This window comes from Pteropus vampyrus, unplaced genomic scaffold (assembly GCF_000151845.1).
Source record: "Pteropus vampyrus isolate Shadow unplaced genomic scaffold, Pvam_2.0 Scaffold459, whole genome shotgun sequence".
NCBI classification, from domain to species: domain Eukaryota; kingdom Metazoa; phylum Chordata; class Mammalia; order Chiroptera; family Pteropodidae; genus Pteropus; species Pteropus vampyrus.
This window is the reverse complement of record NW_011889240.1, coordinates 2,581-14,890: the sequence shown is the minus strand read 5'-3', so window position 1 is coordinate 14,890 and position 12,310 is coordinate 2,581. Positions and strand designations below refer to the sequence as shown.

The window sequence follows — 12,310 nt, the reverse complement described above, 5'->3', positions numbered from 1 at the left end:
ACTGGGAGTGCTCCTGGCATTGAGTGGTTGGAGGTCACAGTGCCCAGGACGGCCCCAGCCCAGAGAGTGGTCCAGCCCAATGTCAGCAGTGCCTGGGTCGAGAAGCCCCTGTCCTAAACACTGGGCTATATGTATGTTCCTCCTGGCATGGAAAAGGGCAATAGCCATCTGCCCACACTGGGTGCCTTACATGGGGCCCCCACCAGGTGGAGACAAAGCTTGTGACCTAAGTTAGGTCACCACTGGAGCAGGTGGAGACAACCCCGAGGTTGTCTGTACCTCCTCAGGGCCCTCAGCGGCTGAAGGACGAGACTCCCTTCCATCCCAAGGTCCTTGCCTCTGTGCTCTCAATTGGCACCGCTTCGTGGGCTGGGGCTCCAGGACCAGGAGGTGGAGGCCGTCAGGATGGAAGGAAGCCAGGGCGGAGGGGAGCCCCTACAGGGCCGCTCAGCGTCGCTGCCGTGCTGGCAGCTCCTGACGCAGCGGCGGCGGCAGGTCTCAGAGCAGAGAGCTCCAGCCGTGCACGCACACTTGGACCGAGTGTCTCTGCCCTCGCAGCTTAGGCAGATCAGACCCCCTGTTGGGCCTTCCATCGTCCTCCCAAAGTCTATCCCTTCCGTTTTCCTTGCCAGTTTGCGTGGGGTCCATGCCTCTCCTGTGTGACTCAGCTCCAAGGTAGATCTTGATGAGTCTAAGCCAGCCAGCCTGGCCCCATTCCGCTCAGCTGTGCCCAGTTTGGAGTGCGTGGCATGGGACACGAAGCCACGAGGGGAAGCTGGCACAAGAAGGCACATGTAGAACTTACACAGAAAATACTTTGCAGCATTGCTTGAACAGCAGAAAATTGGAAATAACATGCGGTGGTTTAAAAATAAGACCACAAATTCATGATACTCCTCCCTTCAAAAGGTGGGGCCTAATCCTTTCCCCTCGAGTATGGGTTGAGTGATTCACTTCTAACTAACGAAACATGGCAGAAGTTATGCCATGTGATGTCTGAGGCTAGGTCATAACAAGGACAGCTTCCAGCTGGTTCTCTCTCTCACACACACATACACACACCTCTCACCCTGAGGGAAGCCAGTCACCATGTTGTAAGAACACTCAAGCAGCGCTGAGAAAAGCCCACTAAAGGAGAGACTGAGGCCTCCCGCCAGCAGCCAGCACCAAGTTGCCAGCCAGGGGAGGGAAGGTCCTGGAAGCAGATCACACCATCCCAGTTGAACCTTTGGATGGTGCAGCCCAGCGGCGACTTGACTGCAGCCTCATAAAGACCCTGAGCCCGAACCCAGCCAAGCGACTCCCAGAACCCTGACCCACAGAAACTGTGAAGATGATAAATGGTTATTATCGTTTGCAGCCACATCATCGAGGATGATTTTTAACTCAGCAATAGATACTTATATGTAAATGTCTACCATTAGGAAACTAGGCGAATGAATTGTAATGCATTTGAACAAGTAAATAATCAGACTTTAAGTTTGGGAGGCTCAGGGCAAAAGTATAAATGGAAACCTGCATGCCACATGTGTAAATGTCTTAATTTTATAAATCAATACAGTAGGCCCCCGCTTATCTGAGGGGGATATGTTCCAGAACTTTCCTATATGACCTTTATTGGTATTGTTCTAAAATCTTTGATGATTCTTCCTGACGTCTGGGCTTTTATATTTGAGGACTCTACCAGTGGCCGATATGCAGCAAAGTGTGTGGCGCTGGGGTCAGAAAGATCCCAAGCATTTGACACGTGTCACTGATCCTCAGAGAGTCCCCTCGCCTAGACAGGGAGGACAGGCAGGCATATGGATGGACTGTGCTGGCACCTTCTCTACAGGTGCTGAGGCGTGAATGAGGTGATGTAGACAAAGGCCTCAGAGCTGTGCTTCCCACAGAACAAGCCGTCCATAAAAGCTGGTTCTCGTTAGTAACGAGTTTTTAGTTGGGTGGTAACCGATCTTCCCTATTCTAATGATCGGGCGGGTCCACTCGTTTGTTCTTCGGTTTAAAACTACCCTTCAAGTCCAACTTTCCTTGTGGAATCTCGCCGTCGAGAAAAGGACTGCCGCCCATGTGGATGAGCTGAGAAGTCTTCAACATGGGTTCAGGCCTGACTTTGCCACTCACCGTGCCTCAGTTTACTTTTCTGTAAAACAAACAAGGATGGTCCCTGCCTCACGGGGTCGTTGGGAGATTGCATTCATTCACGAAAAGTGCTTAGAACGGTGCCTGTGCTCGTAAAGTCTCAGCAAGCGTTAGCAGCTGCAGGAAGCACTGAATGAATGCGGGCATCAGAGGCAGCTGACGGCAGTGTCCGCTGCGAGTGATGTGCTCAGCTCGAGCTCTTTGTCGAGCCCCAGCTAATGCAGCCGGGCTGTCCAGCCTCCCATGGCTTTCCCCCTCCCTGCTGCTGGAGCCGGCTTCGATGCGCAGTTGGTGCCCGGAATGGGCCCCACTGAGACCCCGCCACTTCCCCCCACGGCCACCCAGCCACCCAGGTCCGATGGCCCAGCAGGGTACGGCGGATACCAGCCCCACTCCGTCCAGGACTTCGATTATGGCAGCGGACTTGCCCCCGTGCCCGCCCCTGCTCACTCCTACCAGGTATCAGCTGGCCTTTCCTTGACCAGCACCTGTCCTTCCTTGAAAGATTGAGAGTGTCGAATGGAAGAGTGTGGTGGGCGGCCTGTGCCCACCCTCCTCATGCTGTCGTCCCCGCCTGTGGAGGTGACTTGTCCTTGTTGGCGCTTCTGGTGTGGATGATGCCACTTTCCCCACCTTGGAGCTCTGGGCCACAGATCAGGCCACTGCACTTCCACTTGGAATCACCAACGCACCCCGCACTGCACGTGGTCTCCCCACCCCCGGCTTTCCCAGTTGGGTTGTCAGTGGCACCACAGACCACCCGGTTGGCTAAGCCCCTCCAGTTGGCTCCGCCCCCTTCCTCCCTCCTCTCACCGTTGCTTCCACAAGGCCTCGGACTTCTCCCTGCCACCCTCCCAGAGCCACCTGCTGGCCTCTGTGCTTTCGTCCTTGCCCCCGTGTACTCCCTGATCCACCCCACAGCCCAAATCCCCCTGCGAACCCGAATCCCGCCGTCTTCCTTGCTGCCCTTAGCGTAGAACCAGACCCTGCAAGGCCCCCGCTGCACGCCTCACTCCTTTCCCTGCTCTCTGTGTCTCTCCCACGGAAACCCCCTCTCAGGACAGTTACGGCCACAGGTCATCGCCAGCCGCCAGGAGCTATGAGAACAAGCAGTATCACCTGCCTGCTGCGGGCCAGCCTCAGTTCCCTGCCACGGCCACACTCTGCCAGCCAGGTGGGTCTCTATAGGGTTAGAGGGTGGGAGGAGCGAGGGCACGGGAGTCACTGCATTCAAGTCCCATTTAAACATTCCAGATTCATAGGAGATCCGGATGGGCTTGTGCGTGAGAGAGACAGCGAGACAGAACTAAATGGAGCTGAGTGTTTTCCAAGGAAGCTTTCCCAGGGTAGAGAGGATAAGTTCTGAGGGCTTGGCTCCCAGACGTGAAAGAGATAGGGAACACTTCACATACACATGCACCCCTTTACACGCGTGCCACAGAAGAGGAAGAGCCTAGAAAGGAGTCACACCAATCCCTGCCGGGATCAGAGCTCTGTCCCAGAGGCCCGGCGTCCTGGCCTCCAGCCCAGGCTTAGACATCCTGGGGGTCCGTGGCCAGTTGTGCCTGGGGCTCATTCACAAGTGGAGGCCTGTGTTGGGCCCCTGTGGCTGGAGAAGCTGGTTGCGGTGGTCACAGGGAACATGCCTCTCACTCTGTTCCCTGGCATCTGCCAGGTGGTGAAGTGTGGCTGTTCAGAGGGTCTCTACTTGCTTTCCAGAGACCAAAGGAGCTTACTGCCAGCCCAGCGGTGGGTACAGCCAAGCGCAGTCCCCACAACAGGCTCCCACTACTGGGATGGCACAGCCAGCCAGTGCCCCATCCTCCAGTTACACCTACCCGTTAGCGACCAGCGTCCAGCCCGTGGCCTCCGTGTCCACCCTGCCCTCCTACAGCTCTGCCTCCACCCCGTACACAGGTAAGTCTACGGTTTCCCTGAGCGTGCATGGGGGCGGAGCCGGTTACTCTCTCTGCAGCCAAAATGAACGTCATCCTGGAAACCAGCCCATAGCCTATCCCCCTCTCTCGTTCTCTCCGCTTCTTAGGACCAAACTACCCGAGCTGTGACGTGACCTTGTACTCAGCAGCCAGTCTGTACTACCCTCCACTGCTCCCCCCACAGATGCAGCCTCCGCCCCCGCCTCCTCCACCCCCAAAGACCCTGGACTCGTCCCTGTGGGGTGGCTCAGGGAGCAGCCCCAGTGCCAGTCCTGCCAGCAGCTCCGCCAGGAAGCCACTGGTTCCTAGCAAGCTTCCGAAACCCAAAGGCGGGCCCAGGCAGCCCCCACTTCACTACTGCGACATCTGCAAGATCAGCTGCGCTGGTCCCCAGGTCAGCACCCTGTGCCCAAGCTGGGCAAGCCCCAGGGCCTTCCTCCCCGCCATGGGCTGGGAGAGCCCTCCCCTGTCCCCTGTGGCCAACCAGCAGTCAGAGTCATTGCCCGCCACAAAGAGGCCTGTATTAAACTTGCGACGTCAAGTGGTGTGTCAGGTCGCCTTAAGATGGCCCTGCTGGTGACTGGGTGAAAGAAACGAGAGCAGCACAGTGCTGGCTGTCGGCTGATGTGTGGTCTCAAACCCCGGGGCGAGGGGGCTTCCCTTGCTTTGGGGCGGGAGAGGTAGTCAGCGCCCCTCCTCAGCAGCGAGGGCCCAGGCAGACTGGCTCGCTGTGTCAGGGCCTCGGATGCGCGTGGGTGCGCATGTGCGTGTCGTCTAAGGGGATGGGACGTGGGCTTGGGAGCCAGTCTCCCAGGCTCACGGCCCAGCCCCGCCTCACATCGTCGCCCAAGCAGGCGTCGTAGCTTCTCTGAGCCTCAGTCTCCCCATGGGACAGGGTTTACCCCAGCGCCACCACTCAGCATGGCGTCTGGCATGTACTCGATGTGCCCGGGAACGCCAATTCTTGATATCCCCAGCTTTGCTAATATTAATAGCACTTTTTAAATTAGAATTTTTTTTGAGATAGTTGTAGGTTCACATGCAGTTACAACAAGAAACGCAGAGGTCCCATGTACCCTTCCCCCAATGCTAACATTTTGTGAATTGTACCCAGGATTTGGACTTTGACACAGTCTGTTCTCATTCAGATGTCCCCAGCTTTACTTGTACTCATTTGTATGCATGTGTGTGTACACGTGTGTGTGTGTATTCTGTGTGAATTTATCACTTGGGGAAGCTCGTGAATCTGCCATCACTGCCAAGATCCTGAACGTTTCCAGCAAAGAGTCCATCTCGCTGCCCTTTTCTACCCACCCCCTCCCGACCGCCCCTCCCCCCCATGCTGTCTCACAGCCCGTGAATGTCAAAACAGCCATGTGTGCTCTCCAGATCTGTGTCTGGAAGGGACTCCGTGTCAGCATGGCCTCCCTGTGGCCTGGCTGGCGCACTTCTGCATTTTCTCTGGGTGTCTGTCTAAGCAAGTTCTCCGAATCAAGGCCACACAGCTGACAATAGGTCTCTGTGCTAGCCCAGTGAGGGCCAGCAGGGTGGCCTCGAGCTTCGGTGGGAGCCATCGGGGCTGCAGGGGCAGCAGGAGGCCTCTTTCTAACACCCCTCCCTGCAATTGTCTCATCACACACTTAATGCGTGTTTATGGCGGGAGCCAGGTGGGAAGATGACAAAACTTTAAACATTTGCCCTTGCTCTAAGCTCAGAGCTCTGGGAAGCATTTCCTAGTTATTTCATGCATCAAACTGCGTTGTTATTTGTTATCATCTCTGTGTTGGCCGGGGAAGGCCCGGGGCTCAGAGCGGGTCAGTAACCCGAGGAACTCGGAATGCTTTTAGGGATGAAGATGGAAATCAGATTTTTTGTGGTTTGTCAAAGCCGTGTGGTTAGCTACAACCACGTGTGCAAAGAAGCAGGCAAGAACCTGTGCTCTCACCACCTGAATGAAGTACTTTACTGCTGGCACCTTGCCGTGTGTTATTCCATGCTCTTCTGTGTCGCATAGGCTTTCGTTGCGTGCGTGTGTATCCACACTGTGCTCAGGTCAAACGCTCACGAGCTTTCTCCATTCCAGCGAGCACCCCTCCCGCTCCCGCTGCCCATCCGCCCCCAGAAATAGCCGCGTGTCTTTTCCAGAGACGGTTTGTTCTGCGAATGTTGACTCGGGGCGCGGTCAGAGTCACTGTCTAGCGGGCCTGGTTTGTGTGTGTGCTGCAGCTTGCCGTCTTAAGGGTCCAAGAGAGGAGTCTGGGACGCCACATAAGAGCCTGGTCATTTGCAGATGCAGCCAGATGTGTTGGGCCCAGTGGTGCAGGATGCGTAGGCCTGTGACCCACTGGCAGCCCCTCCGTGTGGAGTCCCTCGGCTTCTCAGTGGCGTTCTAACAGGGAAGCGTCGCATGCGTCCTGGCTCGGTCTCTGAGGTCACATTCTGAAAAGCCAGAATTTTCGTTCACAGCAACACCCAAAACTGCCTGTGTGATTCTTTAAGGATGCTAGCTTAAAACTCATCGATTTTTAAGGGGAAAAATGAAAGAAAGACCTTATATCTTTTGGGCAAAGCGTCTGAGTCTGAGGCTGGGCCTGATGCAGTAGAGCGCGAATCTCAGGCCGCAAGAGGAGGGCTGGGGGTGGCAGGCTCCCCTTGGCTCACACATCCCTCGCTGTTGATCTGCGGGGGACAGTGTGGTGCCCAGCGGGCACACCCCCAGCACTCCTACTCTCACGCTCTGCCAGCAGACGTACCGTGAGCACCTGGAGGGGCAGAAGCACAAGAAGAAAGAGGCAGCTCAGCAGGCGGGCACGCAGCCCAATGGCAGCCCGTGCGGGGTGCAGGCCAAGCTACGCTGCGACCTGTGTGCCGTGTCCTGCACCGGGGCGGAGGCCTACGCCGCCCACATCCGGGGGGCCAGGCACCAGAAGGTAGGAGCCCCACACAGGTCCAGGCAGGGTGGCCCTGGGAGCAGTCCCAGCCTTTCACACCCGGGACCCAGAGGGGCATCCAGTGACACCAGAGGGGGGAGCCACTGATGAGAGGAAGCTTTCCGTGCAGGGCCCAGGGGTCCTCCTTCCCCGGAAGCCAGACACCTTGTCCCCGTTATGCAAGTCCTCCCTGCTCTGGACAGAAGCAGAAAGCAGTACAGGGCTCGTGCCCAGGCCCTGAGACACTGCTCTTGGCATTAGGTCCGAGTACATTTTTGCGTGAACGAGTTTGAACATCGATGAGGTCAAATGATGTATTCCATTTGGGGTCCTCCTTTTTAAAACCAGATAAAATTAAATAAATAAATTGAAAATAGTAGGTTTTAATGTCAAGACTATCGAGGATGGGGTGTGACCAAACACTAGGTGCTTTCGTGTGCATGGACATGGACACATGTGTTTTTAGAACATAGACGTATGTCCATGGACACGTACACGCATACATCGTAACAGGCGGCCCCTTTCCATGCACCCGTCCACATATGCTTTGTCCCTGTCCAGGGTGGGCACTGGGTTGGTGCTGGGGATGCAGGGAATGGCCCGGCCCCCCAGCTGAAGGCAGGGGAGTTTGGAGGAAGGGGGTCGGTGTTAGCCCGCACAGAGTGTCGGAGTATTCTAGGGCCTGCATGTGCGTGACTGGTGGGGGCCTTTCCAGACAGAGTGATACTTGAGGGAGCGGAAGGCATGTTCCTGGGAGCTGGGGTGTGGGTGGGGTCCCCAGACACGGTTGCCACAAGTTGCCAGCCCTCCCACACCCACTGTGGTGTTCTTCCTGCCTCTCAAGGAAGGTCGATGGGGCCTGCAGGTGACCCTGACAAGGGGACGTGGGTTCGTTCCAGGTCTTCAAGCTGCACACCAAATTGGGAAAGCCCATCCCCACCATAGAACCGGCACCAGGGACCTCCAGCTCATTCCAGACCACCTGTACCAAGAAGCAGGCACCCCTCACCATGGATAGCCCCCCGGTGGCCTCAACCAAGCCCGCTGCCCCTGCCAGCTGCAGCGTGCATACCCCTAGCAGGCCAGAGCCGACCAAGAGACTGGCGCCCTCGAAGAACAAGCATGTGGGTATGTGTTTTGGGTTCACATGCCCGTACCCTGAGATAGAGAAGTGATTGCCTAGCTAACCTGTGTGCATGTGTGTAAGCCAGCACATCTTCTCAGGAGAAGCTAAGCCAGGGGTCCCCAACCCCCAGACTGCGGACCGGTACCAGTCCGTGGCCTGTTAGGAACCGGGCTGCACCACAGGAGGTAAGCGGCAGATGAACGAGCAAAGCTTCATCTGTATTTACAGCCGCTCCCCAGCGCTGGCATCACCGCTTCAGCTCCACCTCAGATCATCAGGCGTTAGATTCTCATGGGAGCACCAGTCCCTGGTGCCAAAAGGTTGGGGACCACTGGACTAAGCTATGACTAGGGGGCGGGGGGCGGGGCCTGCCTTCTCTCCCATGTTCCTGCCAGATGGGATGTGCTCTGCTGCCTCTGGTTCACACCCTCTGGACCCGAAGCCTTTGCAGAACCAGTGGGGTAGCAGCACCATTTATTCCCATGGAGCTTGGAACCCACCCAAGCGCTGGTGACTCTCCGGAGCCCTGCGCTGGGCCCAAGGAGTGAGTGCCCTGGGCCACCACCACCCATGCGCTGGAAGCAGCGCTCTTCACAAACTGCTCTGACGGTTATGGTTACGTGGGCACCACAAGGTTAAGGCGGGCTCCCTGCAGCCCCTTCCAGCCCTGCCTTCCCTTAGGTGCGGGGCGCATCGGCTGTGAGCTGAGGGAAGTAATGGCTGCCGCATGACATGTACCGAGGGGGTCATAGCCGGGATCGTATGCCCGCACTCAGTCCGCAGCCGCCCCACGTGCATTGCCCAGCAGGCCCGCCACGCCTCTGAAGTAGATTTTGTCGTCAGTCTTAATTTGCAGATGGAAAAGCCAAGGTGAGGTGGCACCTGACCTGGGTCACCCCATAAACGGTGGGGGCAGGATTCGAACCCAGGTCTCTGACTGGCTTTGCTCTGCACCACACGCTTTGTGTGGGAAGAGGAGGTGCTTATTTTATTTTTAGCCTCAGCAGCAGTTTTTTGAATGAGCACATGATATTGAAGATAAAATCTTAAAGCACTTTTGATAATAAAGAATGAGCTCTCTGTCTAACCAATGTACTATATATTTGAAACTAATTTAAGTAAATTTATTTAAAAAGTAAAAAATAGAAACAGCTCCCTCCTGAGGCTCTGTGGACCTGTCTCATGGGACCAGGTGGCCAGTGAGCCTTGGTCCACCTGCTGTCTCATCATTGATTCACTAAGGACTGCCGAATCTGTGCCGTGGGAGTCCCTCAGCCAGGGGCCTGCAGCCAGGACCCCGCTACGGACGAGTTCAGATCGGCACCAAGCGCTGTGTGGGCCTCGTTCTCTCAGCTGTGACCCAGGCCGGCGCGAGAGGTCTTGTGGGACTGTGGACCCAACCAGCTGATGTCATGTGGGGGTGGAAGGGGCTGCAGGAGATTCCGGTTCGCATTGCGTTCTGCCCTTCACACCGGCGGACCGGAAGCGGCTGTGGTTTCTGGCTGGAGCAGGTTACAAGTAATGCAGTTCTTTCTTCCAGGAACCCCCGAGCAGCAGGCAGCGGGCCGCAAACCCCCAGAGGGGAAACCAGCACACCGGAAATCAGAGGGGCCAGGAGACTTGCCCATCCAAGGAGGCTCTTCGGAAGCTTCTGGAAGCTGCTGTGACTCTCAGCCAGTGGGCCCAGGCTATGTGGAAGAGGTAACTCTGCCTGCCACCATCCCACCGTCGGGCTGGCAGCATGTGCCCTTCTCCGCTGGGCTCTGGTTGAGAAGGGCCTTGCTGGAGTCAGGCTTCGAACCCTCAACGCAGTTCTCCAGCAGACAGTCACGTACCCATCCCCGCGCAGACCAGTGAGTCATGCAGAGTTTCCTGAAAGGTCCAGGCACTGGATTTCAGATCCTAGAAGGAAGGCTGGAGGCAGGCAGAGGCATATCTTACTAGGCAGCCCTCTTCCTGTGGGAAGGAAGGTGGAAGGAGGAAGCCGTGCCCTGGAAGGCTAGGTGACTGCGGCACCCCAAGGCGCGTGCTTCTGGGGACAGTAAGAGCCAGCATGTCCCTACACGGCCATCGCTCAGATGCCTAGAGCCTGAGCAGTGGCCTCGCGGGCTGGTCCTAAACGGCCTCTAGAACTCAAATTCTGAAACTTGTGGCCACGTCCATAATTCCCAGCCTCCCCAAGAGCTTCCGGACTGCCTGTGGCTCGAAGGAAGTACGGCATCAGCATTTCTTCTGTTTTCATTTTAGTGCTTTTGTTCAATCAGTTCAGCATCTTCTGTTTTGTTCCTTGCAAAATAACCACGCTAGATAGAACACGCCTGCGCTGGACCCCCGGTCATTTACTAGTTGAGGAGATGAGACCCACAACAGCCGCAGCAATCAGAAGGGCGCAGGATGGGCAGGGACTGTGCCAGGGCGAAGGCGGGAGCACCGCGGGGCAGGGCATTGATGGGGGTGGCTGAGCTCAGGGGAGGAAGAAGGGGGCCGACAGCGGCAGGGTTGAACTCCGGCATGGGAGGGCATGTTGTCTCCTCTGAAAGCCGCCCGCAGAATAACTCAGCAGACTGGACACTCCCCAGGAAGGCTCCATGCCCTCGGAGGGTGGAGGGAGGTGCCCTTTGCCTGGCGGCCAGCGCTCAGCTGAGCTTCGTGTGTCAGGTGTGCAACGAGGAAGGCAGAGTGACCCGGTTCCACTGCAAGCTGTGTGAGTGCAGCCTCAACGACCCCAACGCCAGGGACCTGCACGTGAGGGGCCGGCGGCACCGGCTGCAGTACCAGGTGCGCCCTGCTGCGTCTGGCCCCCCTCGGTGGGCGGGGGTGGACTCGCGCCTCCTCTCTGTCCCCGGCTCAAAACGCATCGCATCGTTCCCTCTGCGACTCCGCACCTCCGACAGTAGCTCCAGGCCCCAGGGGCCTCTCAGGCCGAGTCCAGACTGCATTTCCACGGCCTGGCCTGAGCGGAAAACCCAGAGCTGACCTTGCCGGTTGATGTCCTTTCTTGCAGGTGAACGTTCGGTTTTAAAACTCCGAGCCGCCTGTTGCCAATGCTGAGGGAGCTCTCGAGCGCGCGTCGGATGGTCGATGTGATGCGCACACAAACAGGGCTCGTTTTCCCGACTCCCCGTGTTGGTTCTTTCGTACCTGATACGTGCCCTTTTTCTTTCCTAGGGCCTCTGCCCAGGTCCCAAGCTGGCAGGTGCTAGCGGAGGTGGGGAGTGCTAGGCCCAGTCTGAACTGCATCCCCATGGGATAATGTGTGGGGACCCCAGGGTTGAGTCTGTGGGCTGAAGAGGGGCTGGGGTCCTGTGCTGACAGGTCAGTGCTGCAGAGGGCAGTGGGCCATCCGGGCCATCCGGGCCATCCGGTCCAAGCCACCTTCAGCAAGCCTGGCCTCCAATGCCGAGGGCTCCAAGGGCCAGCAGGGGCCCTTTCCTACCCAGAGGGGCTGGCTTTGTGTGGCCAAGGCATTCCCATGGGCCCTCGGGCGCCCTCAGCTCCACCAGAGGGGCCCTCAGCTGCCCACCCGAGGCCTCCCTTTTACATTCACCGGGGCACGTGTGCACACTTGTGTCTAAACACCTGCTGTCGGGCTGTGAGTGCGCTTGCGCACAGCACACGCGTGTAACTCTCCTCAATGATAAACTGTGGCTTTTGGGTATTTCCTCCCTTTTTAGCAGCTTCACCAAGGTGTCATTCACACACCACATAATTCACCCCCACGGAATATATAGTTCGACGGCTTTCATTATATTCAGAGCTGTGCAACCATCACCTATAGTTCCAAAACATTCTCATCACCCCAAAATGGAGCCTCCTCCCCATTAGCAGTCACTCCCCGTTCCCTCCCCCAGCCTCTTTTTAAAACCACTAACCCACTTCCTGAGGATGTACCTGTTCTGGACATGTCACATAAATGGACTCACGCTGTGAGGCCCCGGTGTCCGGCGTCTCACTGAGCGCCTTATGTTCCGGGTTGTGGCGAGTGTCAGCGCCTCCCTCCTTTCCATGGCCGAGTGATGTTCCCGTGACCGATGTTCTTGCGTATCGGTCACCTGTTGGTGGACACTGGGTCATTTCTGCTACCAAATGATCCTTAGACAGCACTCCGCTTTCTGAATGATGAAATTAAGTGCTGAAAACGAAGTTCAGTGAATGAAGGCAATGCTATCGAGTTA

At 57.0% G+C, this 12,310-nt stretch overlaps 1 protein-coding gene across 1 annotated transcript in view; it reads left to right on the top strand.

Annotated features, from left to right (window-relative positions):
* Positions 1–2,442: 2,442 nt before the first annotated feature.
* Positions 2,443–12,310, top strand: part of LOC111732424 (zinc finger RNA-binding protein 2-like) — a 12,143-nt gene continuing 2,275 nt past the window's right edge. The window contains exons 1-10 of the mRNA XM_023524273.1: positions 2,443–2,601; positions 3,202–3,316; positions 3,862–4,059; positions 4,187–4,473; positions 6,827–7,009; positions 7,909–8,137; positions 9,493–9,836; positions 10,794–10,913; positions 11,304–11,343; positions 11,451–11,559. Coding sequence (XP_023380041.1) covers positions 2,443–2,601; positions 3,202–3,316; positions 3,862–4,059; positions 4,187–4,473; positions 6,827–7,009; positions 7,909–8,137; positions 9,493–9,836; positions 10,794–10,913; positions 11,304–11,343; positions 11,451–11,559 — 1,784 coding nt within the window. The remainder of the gene's footprint in view (positions 2,602–3,201; positions 3,317–3,861; positions 4,060–4,186; positions 4,474–6,826; positions 7,010–7,908; positions 8,138–9,492; positions 9,837–10,793; positions 10,914–11,303; positions 11,344–11,450; positions 11,560–12,310) is intronic.